At 32.1% G+C, this 15133-nt stretch overlaps 1 protein-coding gene across 11 annotated transcripts in view; it reads left to right on the top strand.

The window, feature by feature from the left end:
• LOC148598781 (podocan-like) overlaps window positions 1-14765 on the top strand; it is a 30396-nt gene extending 15631 nt beyond the window's left edge. For 2 of the 11 annotated variants that reach the window (XR_015918424.1, XR_015918422.1), the window contains exons 7-14: window positions 314-598; window positions 3088-3278; window positions 6283-6439; window positions 7226-7388; window positions 8126-8283; window positions 10114-10359; window positions 10690-10781; window positions 11864-14765. Coding sequence is in view for 1 of the 11 variants with exons in the window: in XM_088560866.1 (XP_088416992.1) it covers window positions 314-416 (103 nt within the window). In the remaining 10 variants the exon portion in view is untranslated. Of the gene's footprint in view, window positions 1-313; window positions 2932-3087; window positions 3279-6282; window positions 6458-7225; window positions 7389-8067; window positions 8284-10113; window positions 10360-10689; window positions 10782-11863 lie in introns of those variants that run through there. The other 9 variants (XR_015918423.1, XR_015918428.1, XR_015918430.1 and 6 more) reach the window with 9 other exon arrangements.
• The last annotated feature ends 368 nt before the right edge of the window (window positions 14766-15133 follow it).

The raw sequence follows: 15133 nt of genomic DNA, 5'->3' as shown, positions 1-15133 counted from the left end.
TGACTGATTGAGTATGATTATCACGTTATCAAATTGCCTTGGTCTGTAACTATAGTTACTTTACAAGTTGGTATTAGTAATTCGCTTTATTTTGTAATCATACGCCTGCCTTTTTATATAAACCACTGTTCATCATCTCTTGGCCTCTTTGTCAACATATCTTACAATATGCAATCTTTTTTGTTCAGTGTTGGTAAAATTCAAATAAAAATTCGCCATTATTTCATTAATGTTCAATTATGGGAGTGTAAACTTTGGTAGATATGTCATTCACATTTTTTCCTTAGTTATTATTCTACGACTCTTATTTCAGGAATCTACAAATAACAGAAAAGCCACTATTGAAGGAACTAGTTTCCAGTCCGTCTCTCTCACTAAGGACAAGGCTGAATTACAATTGCAGAATAACAAAATAAAAAATCTATAGTCCTATGCATTTATTGATGTGTCTGCATGCAAAATAAACCTTGAAGGGAATATGCTGGGATCCTTTCCATCTTATGCCTTAAATGATGAGTGTTACTCAACTGACTTTGAATAACTTGGGGATTACTACAATTAATGAGAGAGCCTTCCACAACTTAAATGCTGATTATTTGTAAGTATAATCAAGTCCATATTCATATCATTCGTACTAGGATACCAATTTTTGTGCTTTTCATGATTGAATCAAACCACAAATTCAAATTTTCAACAAAACTTTAGATTTCCATTGAAAACTGCTGCCCTTTTGAAATCCATAATGTAAATAAATTCGATGGGATAAAAGGCTTCATGTTTACTTGACATTCAGTGGATGACTATCTCTTTGGAAATCATATTGAATCTCCTATTTTTAGCTTGAAGGCCATGTGAGCTATTGCCATCACTTGGCGTCCGTCGTCGTCCATCTTTGTCATTGTCGTCTGTCCGTCATCGTCATCGTCGTTAACAATTTTTCAAAACTCTTCTCCTCTGACACCACTTGACCAATTGGAACCAAACTTACTTTCAATGTTCCTTGAGGTAAAAGTGTTTAGCATGATGGGATCTATCTGTGGTCAAATTTTTGTTTTGATATGTTAAGCCATGTTGGAGTTATTGCCCTTTTTTTGACGTTTTTTTGCTATTTTGAGTGTTATTTCTTTCAAAAATCTTCTCCTCTGACACTTCTTAATGAGTTGAAACCAAACTTATTTTGAATGTTTCTTGGGGTATTGTGCATAGAACTGATTTGGGGATTTTTGATTTGTCGAAAAACATGGCCGCCGTTACTAAAAATAGAACATAGGGATCAGACAGTAGATTTTTTAATATATCTCCAAAACCGTTAGGTTTAGCTAAATTGTGGCATGGGGAAGAGTGTTCAGCATGATGAGATCTATCTCTGGTCAAATTTTGGTTTTATTCCGTGAAGCCATGTTGGAGTTATTGCCCTTTTTCAACGATTTTTGCTATTTTTAATGTTATTTCTTTCAAAAATCTTCTCTGACACTACTTGACCAATTGAAACCAAACTTGGTATGAATGTTCCTTGTGATATCCTGTGTAGAACTGGTGTGGGAATTTTTTAACCATCAAAAAACATGGCCTCCATTACTAAAAATAGAACATAGGGGTCAGACGGTAGCTTTTCACATATATCTCCAAAACCGTTAGGTTTATCCAAATTCTTTCGATAGCTGAAATGATTCATATTGTTAAGACTACAAAAGTCTTCAGACTCCTTGTAAGAGTTATTGCCCTTGAAAGGGGGAAAAGTAACTTTTTTTTATATAGTTTTCAGTTAATATCTTGGAAACTATGATAGATTGAAAGAAACTTTCAATTGTTGCAAAGATCTTGTGATAAGTCCTACCAAAGACTTCTTGAGACAAAATTGTTGGACAACTTCTTGTTTGATTTTTTGCCTTTGAAAGGCAAAATCCCACAAGGTGAGCAATTTAGGCTCCTAGGAGCCTCTTGTTCAATGATTTTTGCTATTTACATCACAGTCTTACATATGGGAAATAATCCTGAACTTTGATGAAAAACAAAATGAGATGAAAATATAAAAACTTTTTAAATGCCATTGAACAAACATGAGTCAACGGAAATATGAAAAGTGATACCAATAAAATAAACAAATGGCTGATATAACTTAATTTTTTTTCTCTTTTGAAATTTTAAATCCTGCTTTATTTTATTCCAGTTTTTACCGTAATGATTCTTTTTAATTGTTTATTTACTTTTAATTTCACCAAATTAAGATTTTCTCTAGGTATTACAAATTTTTGTCTGTTATATTTCTCTGTAGGATTAATACTAATGTAGGTTTAGCTAGCACTTTACATCTAGCTCAGGTATGGCTAGGTCTGTAGCAATGGACATTACAGCTAGCTCAGGTATGGCTAGGTCTGTAGCAATGGACAATACAGCTGGCTCAGGTATGGCTAGGTCTGTAGCCATGGACATTACAGCTAGCTCAGGTATGGCTAGGTCTGTAGCCAGGGACATTACCGCTAGCTCAGGTATGGCTAAGTCTGTAGCCAGGGACATTACAGCTAGTTCAGGTATGGCTAGGTCTGTAGCCAGGGACATTACAGCCTAGTTGAGGTAAGGCTAGGTCTGTAGCCAGGGACATTACAGGTAGTTAGGTCTGTAGCCAGAATTATTTTACTAGTTGTGTTCAATAAATGATAACTTCCTGGTATGGCTAGGTCTGTAACTATGGTTACTTTACAAGTTGCATTTAGTAAATAATAACTTTCAAATAGAAATGTGTTGCTTTATGTAAATGTTTTTAAAGAAATTAAACAATTTAGCAATAAATGTATTTATTAGTAGAAGTTGATAGTATGTTGAATACATGAACCCTAAATTCTACTTAAATACATGAACCCTAAATTCCACTTAAATACATGAACCCTAAATTCCACTTTAATACATGAACCCTAAATACCACTTAAATACATGAACCCTGAATTCCACTTTAATACATGAACCCTAAATTCCACTTAAATACATGAACCCTGAATTCCACTTTAATACATGAACCCAAATTTCCACTTTAACTGTATGGGTTTGATGTTTCATATTTATTTTATTAAGTCTTTTTTACCATTACAGTGGTTTAACTGGTAACTCACTAGGATGTGAATGTCGTACTGCCAACAGTTTGTTCTATGTCATGGACACAGTATCGGGAGGTATATGTGCCAGTCCAGCTTCTCTAGTGGGTGTCTCCTTCCAAACTTCCCTGGTTAATTCTACTGCATATAAATATTATACCAGCGTTAATATTTGTCTGTTTCAGTGTGGTAAGTTCCATGATTAATGTAGTTGTCTGTATCTTCCACTATAAAGTAGAGACTATATAGTGGTCAAGAGGTTTGAAGCTATGAGGTGCTAATAAGGGGGTTTTTAACGTCTTTGACTATCCTGTCAGGTCTCACACAGACGGCCCAATTTGATGGGCTTTGAATAAACTTATTTTAATTGTATTTTTAACAAAATAAAAGAAATAAATAAGTTAATAAATAAATTATCAAAGTAAATGAATAAACAAATGGTTAGTAGAAAATTGTAATAAAAAAGGGAAGAAATATGAATTGTGATTAATTGAAGTGTTGGTCATTAAATGCAAAATTACTGCATGATTTGTAAAGTAAAAATAAAACTGAAATTGGACTATGTGAAGGAGGAAAATGCCAAGTTAGATGAAGAAGAGCCAAGGACAATCAGTTGGACTATGAGTGTGATATAAATATTTGCTTTTACACTGTTTCTACGGAACAAATTTTCATGGTTTATTGCAGATCCAGGTTAAACTGTAAGTTTGACTTTGTGGGGCTCTGTTGATTCATGTATACACCAATAGCAATCATGTATATTTTTTTACTACACAATGAACCATAGTGGAAAAATTGACATTTTTCATTTTCAAGGTTTCTGTCAATTTTATGCTTGTTACATCACAAGCACAAACCGGGAGTACTGATATCTAAAGACTGATAGAAAAGTTTTTCAATGTAGGACCAATGTGGTTAGTAAATAGAAACGCTCTTAAGAATTCAGCTTATTTAATCAGTGCACCATTTCATATTGAAAAGACCATAGACCTGTAATTGCAGGTTTATGAAAAAAAAATGTAATTATAAAACTGCTTTTTACAACAATAAAATTCGTCACAGCTGCAAAAATATTTTTTGCCAAAAGCAAGACTTATGAAAGGGTATTTCTTAGTATGACCATGAGTCCAGTTTGTCAATCATCAGAATCGTCATGAAATTAACAACAGTTAATATCTTGTATATTGGAGCTTCTCAGCTTAGGAGTCTACTGTTAGTAAATTATAGTTCTTGCCCGAGGCGTAACGCCACTTGGAGATACCTTAATGATTAATCAAACAATTAATCACAGATTATTCAATAAATGAATCGTCACATATTTTATCACTGAATTATGTTTTTGTTTAGACTGCTTTTGTTGATCTTTTATCATCTGATATATCATTGAATATTGAAGTTTGTTTGATATGTATAAAATTACAAATTGTGAAAGATCAATAGAGAGACTATCACACATGTTTAGTTTCGACCATGTTTTACTGTGACGTACATAATAATGATTATATTGAATATGTTAAAAACTGCTTAAAGGATATAAAAAGAAATGGTAAGAATATAAATACCTTTTTTTTTTCCTTCAGAAACTATGATCTCCGACTTAAGTTTTTGTATTTATTTAATTTCAAAAACTTTTTAAAAAAATGTACAAACTTATTTGTGTATTAGCTTGGTCATCAATTTTATTATTTAATTACTTAATTAAATCATATTTACCTGTTGGAATACAGGATGTGACATGCGTGCTGGTCCACCAGTGTAATATGTTGACAATATACAGGAAGTATCTGGTACGTCTGTGTAATGTAAATCATATTACTATATACATGGGTTTAGTGTAACACTGTTGGGTTTCAGAACTATATATTACATGCATTAATCCGTTTTCAGACAACACAAATTGTGCAAATATCTATAGGTTAATAAAAACTTGCATATAAGAATTGAAATTCAGAGAGACCAAGATAATGTGTTACAAAACAAAGTATGCAAAAAAAAGACATTTGACTCCTCAAGATCCAAGAAATGCATCTTTAAAATGCATTTCTTGTTATAACTAGGCAGTTTTAGATGAAATTAATTGAATAAGTTTTCCTTGAAAATTAAAATCAGCTATGTGCATACTCAAATTTTGAAAAAAATTACAAACCTTAGTGACACTTTTTCGCATGATAAAATTTCCAATGAAATGTAAACATTCAATCAAGAATTTAAAAATCTGATTACCAAGGTCAAGGTTAAATAATATTAAACCTAGAAATTAAATACTTTCACGGTATCAGAAAGAATGTAGGGAAAAAAGTCATGGGAAAAAGTCAGGGATAAAAATTCACAGGAAAAAAGTCACAAGATAAAAAGCCATGGATAAAAAGTCACAATACATGAAAAGAAGTATTATATTCAAATCTGAATTATCATCTTAATACTTTGATTTATAATTTTATTAAATCTATGCCATATTTGTTCACCTTTTTTTCATGGGTATACCTTTTCAAGATACTTAAATTTTTCAAGATTTTCATTTTTATTTAATTGGAAAGAAATATGTTAAGTGTCTACTTTTATTATTAATTGTCAAACTCATATAATCATATCACATGTATTGTATCTGTATGTTTGTTTGTTTGTATATGCTTTGGATTATTGTAATCCCTCAATAAATTGATTATTTAAAGACAATAAAAACATGACAAATAAACTAACAATTAATCATTTCTGTTTGAAATGAAGCCATTTCACTGTAACAGTTATTTTAACAATTTACAAGCACCCAAAGTAACTGGATGAAGCCAGATCTGTCAATTAGAATATAACAACACATCCTACCATATTGTGTATGTTTCACATGTATATTCAAATTTGTTTGTTTTACAATTATTTCATGTCCATTGCATATTGTTTTGAAAGGGAAATCCAGACAAATTTGCTACAGATGTAACATTCAAGAAGCCCTACATTGATTGGGACATTTTTATGACATCCTCTATGGCCTCATTTTTGCATACCAAGTCAGAGTACTAATATTATTGTGACTTTTTTCCGTTCAGCGCCATACATTCTAATTGCGCTTATTTTTTTTTATATAAATTTTATAATTTTACAGTTATATTTCTTTGAACAAAAGGACAGAGCAGCAGGCTGGTTCTATTCTATTTTGAAAACTAACATTAGATTTATTGCTTGTTTGTTATGACAGCTGCAGTGAACATAGTAGCAACTGCAGTCTCCTGAACAGAACTACAAATTCAATGGTATAGACCCTCAGAGTTATATGCAGTCTTTGGTGCAAATACATCAGTTGGAGATGAAGCAGTTGGCAAAGATGTCAGTACTTGGTAGATTTGAATAGCAATGTATTTGTTGAGTATATGGTACATCTGTATATAGATTTAGAAAACCTAATACACATGCTGGGTATTCGGACACTTAAGAACTGGGTCGGATACTATGAACTTGGAGTAGATTGAAAAAAGGTTAACTCTATTTCCTATTACATTTAAATAAAGTGGTATTTGTTTAAAATATTGATGTGGTTGTGAGTAGAGCATTAAGCATACTAGCTTTTACTTTGCCTTTGAATGAAGCCAATTACCATCTACATTGTTTACTAAAGAAAGGCATGTTATTCTTGTCATTTTTACCTTTAGTCTTCACTGCACATGATAATATACTCTTGAATGATGCATCCATCACAACAGGTTTCATATATTCTAATTACTCAATTATGATACCATAAAGCAAACTTTTTTTACTTTTTATGAATTAAGCTATTTTTTTAATCTCTTTTAATATGTATTTCAAAGAATATGGCTTAGATTTACTGAATTTTGTTGAGCTAAAACTAAACCCTCTGAAAAGTTGTCTGACCCTCCGTCAATCCCTCTGTCTGTCCCCTAAAGGTTTCTAGATGATAACTTTAGAAAAGTATTAAAGAATCTTTTCCAATCTTTGTATAGTTGTTGAGTATCATAAAATGCAGATCAATTTCGAATTTCAGTTTGATTATTTTCACAAAAATTACGGTCATTTTAAGTAGTTTTTACACCCAAAATTGTTTTGCAACATGGTGGGTTTCATGTAAAGTCCCATTAGAATTGCTGTCTTTTTATTTGTGCTCATGCAATTTTGTTTTATCTAAGGAAATACACAGTAACATGTACCAGTACTACAGCAGCAACATTGACTAAGACTACCACAGTAACAATTCCTACACCTTCAACATCACATAGTTCATCTGTAACATTTACTGATACTGGTGGGTTACTTCCCTTGAATTCTTATGACTGCATTATTAAATTAGAGGTTAGCGACTACAAATCTGCCAAGAGTGCTCAAGTCAAAGTGTTCATGCCCCAATCACAATCTACTACTACTTGTAAGTTATATAACAAACCTCTACACTTACACAATCTTCACAAATGGTTGACATTAAGTACACCATTGACCAAATATCCAAACAATGCTGGACTGAAAATTTTGTTGTGTTTCAACCCCAACATGGTGCTAGATTTTAACAAGAGTTATGGTTCTGTCACCGATAAAACTCCAGAGCAATGTCACATACTTCAGGTTCAATTGCAGTATTGTACATTTTGTATCTCAGACTGACAGACTTCTTGAAGACTGCTTACATATATATGGTAATAACTTTAAACATATTTTGATAGAAGGGCTTTCCTGAAATTGTCTGTATAATTGGATTATGTATGGTGATTAGAAGATTCTTCATATGATTTTTAAAATAATTAAAATTCAATGTATGGAATGTCCACATAAAAAAGACCTTCACGATCAGAATTTGATTTATTCCATGATAGTTTCATTGTCCACATTTGCTCATTGATACAGATTTTGTTTCTGTGAATGATGTTGACTAAAAGTTAGAAAAATGGTTTGTATTAAAGGTTGACTGATATCCTTCAAAAAGAACAGATGATATTGTGAACTTCAGTATTAAAGATTTATTTTTAATTATTTTAAGCCCCAGACTATTTGAATGTCACGGTCTATGACTTTTCAATCAGTAATGACGATTTTAGATCAGGAAGTGAATCTTTCTCCCCACCCAACCCTTATCATGTGACCAGTCCACTGGGTTCCTGGCCAGCTATACATTCTCAGACTGGTTCCATGATGTGTCTGCCAATCATAAACAAGACAGAGAGATCACACTAATCTTCTCTGGCAATGTGTTAAGGTAAGTAATATGCAACATGTATAGAATGAGTACATACTGGTTTGTGTGTTCATCTTCTCAGTGCAAATTTTAAGGTAGATCATACCTATTATTTCTAGTAGATAAATTTCCTTAGTTTTTCCCAAAGAATATACTTCAGAATTTCAAGGAACAAAAACATAGGTCACCAAACTTGATTTTGAGATAATTGAGCCTTATTAAAGCCAATATTTTATTGCATTTTATATGGATTCGTTTGGGAATTTTCAATATTTCATGAACTTCTAAAAACCCTGGTAAATATAACCTCATATTTTTATATAAAGAACACTTAACTGATATTCTTCCATATTTCAAAACAAAAACTGGGGTCACTCTGCTTCCTTTCTTGCAATATTAAAAAAACTAAAATTCCTTGTACCGGTACATTTCAGCAGAACATTTTCCCACCAATTATATTCCCATTGAAAGAATTTTCCTGTCAATTATCTCCCCTTGAAAAAGGCTTTTTATAATAATGTTTTTTATTTTACATTTCTTATTTGTATGTTCAAAATCATTTGAAATAAGTGATATATTATTTTTACATTATTTCAATTACTATAAGTATATAGAAAATATATATGTCTGTAAGATGACAGAATAGAATGCTCCATGTAATAGGAATGAACTACCTTTAGAGAAATTTTCTATGTAAGTAATCCCATAGAATGTCAAGGATTTTCAGCAACAAACAACAACATCAATAACTAATGATGTAGATCTTACTTTTATCCCTCCACTCTTTATAGTCCTGTATTTGAATTGCCTTGTCTATTCGTCAATAATCTATCCATTGCACTTGTCTATAACAGATTTCCCATCTTCTATCGAAGGGACTTTACTTTTGCATGCTAACTTGTATATTGTATCCCCTTTCCAGATTCTTAAAGTCTGACACTTCTGCTAACTGTCTTGCAGAAGATGCTTTGCTGTGTTCAAGAAAATGTTACCGGTATATTTGATAAATTTTTATTTTAACAATAATGTTGAAGTTGTATAACAAAAGTCAGCTTAACTTGAGTAATTTTTAATTCAGTTTCTGGATTAATGACTGTGACACTATTGGACACAAATACTCAAAATGTTTTGATTTATATTGAAAAGAAAGTGAAGACACCAAAAGTTGTAGATAAAGTTGTGCATAATTTCTTGTAAGTTATTCTTTGAGATAATGTTCATGGTATATTCTGTTATTGTTGTAAACATGATTACTCTTTAATTTTATAAATGGCAAGTTTTATTACTTGGGTTCCCTTATGGCGGTAAACAGCAAGGATGGTGAAAGTTTTTGAAAGAGTGCAATGATGAAACCTATGTGTTAAATAGCTTGGAATATCAAATTTTCTTTTGCTGCCTTTTGTATTGCAACATTATGACTTTGTAATTTTCTGTGTTTGCCATTTTTCTCTAGAATATTTATCGTATTTCTCTGTTACTTTACAACCCATCATTTTTGAAACTGTGACTTACATTTTGGCAGTATCTCAGTTATAATTATATATTATATTAAGTTTAAAATTTTAATGAAATATTGTGGAAGTACTTAAATTCATTGACACCAATTTTCATGGATTAGGGAAGAAATACAAGTTTGTGCATTCTTGAATTCGTGGTTTTTAGGTTTTCCGTATACACATAATGGAAATCTCCTTTTCATTGGTACCCACGAACAATAGTACTTTCACAGTAGTCTCAATTTTACTTTTTAACAAAGAATTTGAATTACAACTTTGGCAATTTTTTCATTGATAAAAAAAAAAATGCAATAATGTCTGATTTCACAGTGAGTATTATGTCCTTCTATTTTAGTTTCACATCAGCCGTCAGAACTGGACTGAAATTTTCAGGTCAAGAAAAGATAACTGTTGGTGGCAGTTAGGAATTATGGATATTTATAAACAAAGTTCTGGTGGTAGAAATCCTTGCCAACAGAACAGATGTGACATGTAAAAAGACTGACCTATCCCCAGCAAAGAATGCTGTTCAGTATCATAGAAAATAGCGTATCATTTTGTTTAGAATTATTTGAGACTTGAATACATTAAGTTCATCATGGTACTATATATCTTTTTGTATTAGATTCAAAATGTGTTTGCTTTTCTTTTTAAATGGATATTTTCATCTGTAAGAAAATACTGAAAGAGATGAAATGCATAAACTATCCCTGGAATTTAGATGTAAAATTCTTCAATAATAATATGGTTATGAACCTCTCATAACAGGGTTTCAGTTTTGCAAGTTGTTTGTTTCTTTTTTCCAAGATGATTTTTTTTAAATGAGTTGTTTGAATTGTGCTATTTGTAATGGTAACTCTTGCATATTATATTGAGTTATTAGTTATTTTTTTTTATAAGACACATTTCCTATATTTTCCATTTTTATCAGGAGGAGGGAATGTAACGATAGAAACAGGAATTGTTGGTGGAGTTTGTACTGTATTAACTCCCTTGGATACTTCTATTTTTCTAGATTTAGAGGTAAATGTGATAGCTCAAAAATGGCAGTATATTTTTTTGTACAATAATTAGATTAGATTAATCTAATGTCTTTTTTTATCAGCTTAAAGAAATATTATGCTGAACTGGCCAGCATACTTGTTTTTTCAGGGCTTAGGTAATAGTCAAAAGCCGATCATAAGTAAAGGATTTTGCACTGTTCATTGAAGGTCCATAGACTGCATTTATTTGGTTTTTTTTTTCACTGAAAGCTAGGTTTGTTGTCTCTTTGGACACATTTCCATATAGTTATATGACTAACCAATGTATAGAATTTAATCTTAGCACATTACAAAATATTTACCAAGTTACATACTTTGTACTTTCTTTCAATACTTTCTTCCTGTTCCAGCATCAGGAACCAAAATGTGCTGGGCCTTTGTTTTAGTTCCTTAAGTGTAAAATTAAGTCTTGATTCTAATTTCTGATGATAAATTAAATTCTTTGGTCAGAAAAAGATCTTTATGACTCAACTCTTTTTAAGTCATGATGATAGAGAGTTGGTAGTACAGGTTTATAAGTCCAAATATAATATGTTAGTTGTAATGTAATGAAATAAACGAACATATTTTTTTTGGAATTAAATAATTTTTGTACATGTATTTCATATTTCTAATATCTTGAAAACTATGATAGATAGAAACTTTCAATTGCTGAAATGATCCTTATGATAAGTCCTCCCAAAGTCTTCCTGAGTCAAAATTGTTTGACAACATCTTGTTAAATTTATTGCCCTTGAAAGGCAAAATTTAATCAGATGAGTGATTCAAGCATCTTGGAGCCTCCTGTTTTTTAAGCAAAGTTTGTGGGTTTATAAATTTATAGAAGTCAGTTCGTTAATGTACCTTTTAAGTGTGACTCCTCCAAAACCATTCAATTTAAAACTAAATTATGTAGGTTAGGTATTATAGCTATATGTAGTCATGCATGAAATAATTGGTTTACTATGATATACTGAGAAGGGTATATTTTTATGGTCCAAATTGAAGCAGAAGGTTTCATTTTGTGAGTCTGCTGGAAATTCTGTTTGATGATTAGTAAATTTCTCTTGGTCATAATTACAGGAAGATTACTCATATCTGTTGGAGATATTCCGTGTTGAGAGAGCAGGTTGTTCATCAGAACTTCTACTTTACTTTGAGGATGTTTATTTGACCAATCATCCTGGTTATGATTAACCGATGCATTATAAGTTTATAGTGGCTGAAGATTTCCATGTGAATGGTCTGGTGGGACAGTTCTCATTCTGGGATGTCTTTAATCAGGGACCGCCATACTTTATAGTACTTTACAAAGGTAAGGTTCATAGTCTTTCTGTGGGACAGTTCTCACTCTGGGATTTGTTAACTCAGGGACCACCATACTCTATAGAACCTAATAAAAGTGAGATTCATATTCTTTCTGTGGGCCACGTTCACTCAGGGAATTCCACATTCCATATAACTTTATAAAGGTGATGTTCATAGCCTCTTTGTGTTATGTGCTCACTCAGGGCTGCCATACTCCATAGAATCTTGTAAAGGTGAGATTCATAGCATCACTGTGGGATGTGTTCACTCAGGGAATGCCAAACTACATAGAATTTTGTAAAGATAAGATTCATAGTCTCACTTTGGAATGTGTTCACTCAGGGAATACCAAACTCCATAGAGTCTTGTAAAGGTGAGATTCATAGTCTCACTGTGCAATGTGTTCACTCGGGGAATACCACACTCCATAGAGTCTTGTAAAGGTGAGATTCATAGTCTCACTGTGGAATGTGTTCACTCAGGGAATACCACACTCCATAAGTCTTGTAAATGTGAGATTCATAGTCTTACTGTGAGATGTGTTCATTCAGACAATGCCACACTCCATAGAATTTTGTAAATGTGATGTTCATAGTCTCATTTTGTGATGTGCTCACTCAGGGGCTGCCACACTCCATAGAGTCTTGTAAGGGTGAGATTTATAGTCTCACTGTGGAATGTGTTCACTCAGGAAATACCAAACTCCATAAGTCTTGTAAAGGTGAGATTTATAGTCTTACTGTGAGATGTGTTCATTCAGAGAATGCCACACTCCATAGAATTTTGTAAATGTGATGTTCATAGTCTCATTTTGTGATGTGCTCACTCAGGGGCTGCCACACTCCATAGAGTCTTGTAAGGGTGAGATTTATAGTCTCACTGTGGAATGTGTTCACTCAGGAAATACCACACTCCATGAGTCTTGTAAAGGTGAGATTCATTGTCTCACTGTGAGATGTGTTCACTTAGGGAATGCCACACTCCATTGAATTTTGTAAATGTGATGTTCATAGTCTCATTTTGTGATGTACTCGCTCAGGGGCTGCCACACTAAATAGACTTTTGTAAAGGTAAGATTGATAGTCTCAGTGTGGATGTGTTTACTCAGGGAATACCACACTCCATAAGTCTTGTAAAGGTGAGATTCATAGTCTTACTGTGAGATGTGTTCACTCAGAGAATGCCGCACTCCATAGAATGTTGTAAATGTGATGTTCATAGTCTCATTTTGTGATGTGCTCACTCGGGGGCTGCCACACTCCACAGAGTCTTGTAAAGGTGAGATTTATAGTCTCACTGTGGAATGTGTTCACTCAGGAAATACCACACTCCATAGAGTCTTGTAAAGGTGAGATTCATTGTCTCACTGTGAGATGTGTTCACTTAGGGAATGCCACACTCCATAGAATTTTGTAAATGTGATGTTCATAGTCTCATTTTGTGATGTACTCACTCAGGGGCTGCCACACTAAATAGACTTTTGTAAAGGTAAGATTGATAGTCTCAGTGTGGATGTGTTTACTCAGGGACAGTTATACTGAATAGAACTTTATGAAGGTTAAGATTAGAGATTGGTATTCAGTTCACACTGTGAAATATAAAGGTTAGATTCATACACTGGTTGGGCAATGATCACACTCTATAGAACTTTATAAAGGTGTGGTTTATGTCTTGTTTGTTGATAGATAATAGGGTCAGTATGAAAGTGGCATCCTTCATATTTATATGCTTAGGAACATGAATTGCTCAAAATAGTTATGTCTAGGAGTGATGTATGCAATTAGGAAGTGATTGGTTGAACTTTCAACACAGACACATTGCATGTGTTATACAAAGTCCTGCATGTTCGCTTTGATTGAGACATTAGCAATATAGCAACATAGTAGTTTATATTCAATAAAGTTCAATGTTACTTGAATACAGATAGCTCCATCCCTCATCGGCAAAACCTAAAATCATCTTTTACATCATGTTTCATGTATGTTTTATAATGACTTTGCTTCAATTACTGTGTCCCTGTCACTTTTTTTCTGTCTTTTAAGTGCCATTTCATTTAAAATTTAGACACTGCCTGTTGTAAATTTGATTCATGGCATAGGAAAACCCATGGAACATTATATTAAATTGTTGAGTTCATAATGATACTTTTGAAGTCAAGATAGGCTTTGTTATCACTTAACAATAGTTCTTTCTATATTCAGATCTGTATTTTTGAGAATGAATTCTTCTTCCACTTGAAATAATCAAATCAAGAATGATTACTCATGCCAATTTCACACACAATCTATATAATTTTTATATCATAAGAGCAAAACCACGACAAACTATGATTGGATACACCTCCTGAAATGTGTAACACTCCCAATCCCCATGATACACGAAAGCCACATGAAACACGTTAAACGAATGATCATGTCCATTGGAAGTATTCTTCTCAGTAATTGGTATATTTCGAAATCTTACTTACAAAACGAAACTGATAATAATTTATGATATACAGTGTACATGATCGTTGTATTGTGTTGATTGCTAACATCTTACATGTAATTTTACATTAATATTAATTATGCTTTAATAAACACATTCGATATTCACAGTTTTTAAATGTATATAAATGTTCTAATATAAAATCATGTTAATTTTCGTTATACATCGTATATTGCGAAAGCATTGTCATTTGTCAGGAAGTATGAAAATGTTTTTTTTTAAATTGAAGAAATTGAATTGTATTGTTTTTACCATACAATCTTGTTGCTTTGAATATAAAATAAATAAACTATTTTTATGTGTAAAAAAATGTCCATATTTATATATGGATCATTGGGAACACATTATCCATGTTCCAGGAGAACAAAAATAACAAAATTTCATATAGTATTGGTAAAAAGTACTCTTTTTTTTAAAATAATTTAGCTATTTTAACTAATGTGAAACCATTTTATTTATCTAAAAAAGAAAATATTGCTTTTTTGACATAAAAAAAGTCAAATTTTTATGGTACATGGTACATTGCAAAAACATCTTCACTGGTCTCAATATATTGAA

The sequence above is a fragment of the Perna viridis genome, chromosome 14 (assembly GCF_037379345.1).
Source record: "Perna viridis isolate PV_CMFRI_1.1 ecotype Kerala chromosome 14, ASM3737934v1, whole genome shotgun sequence".
NCBI classification, from domain to species: Eukaryota; Metazoa; Mollusca; class Bivalvia; order Mytilida; family Mytilidae; genus Perna; species Perna viridis.
This window is presented reverse-complemented; position numbering and strand designations above follow the sequence as displayed.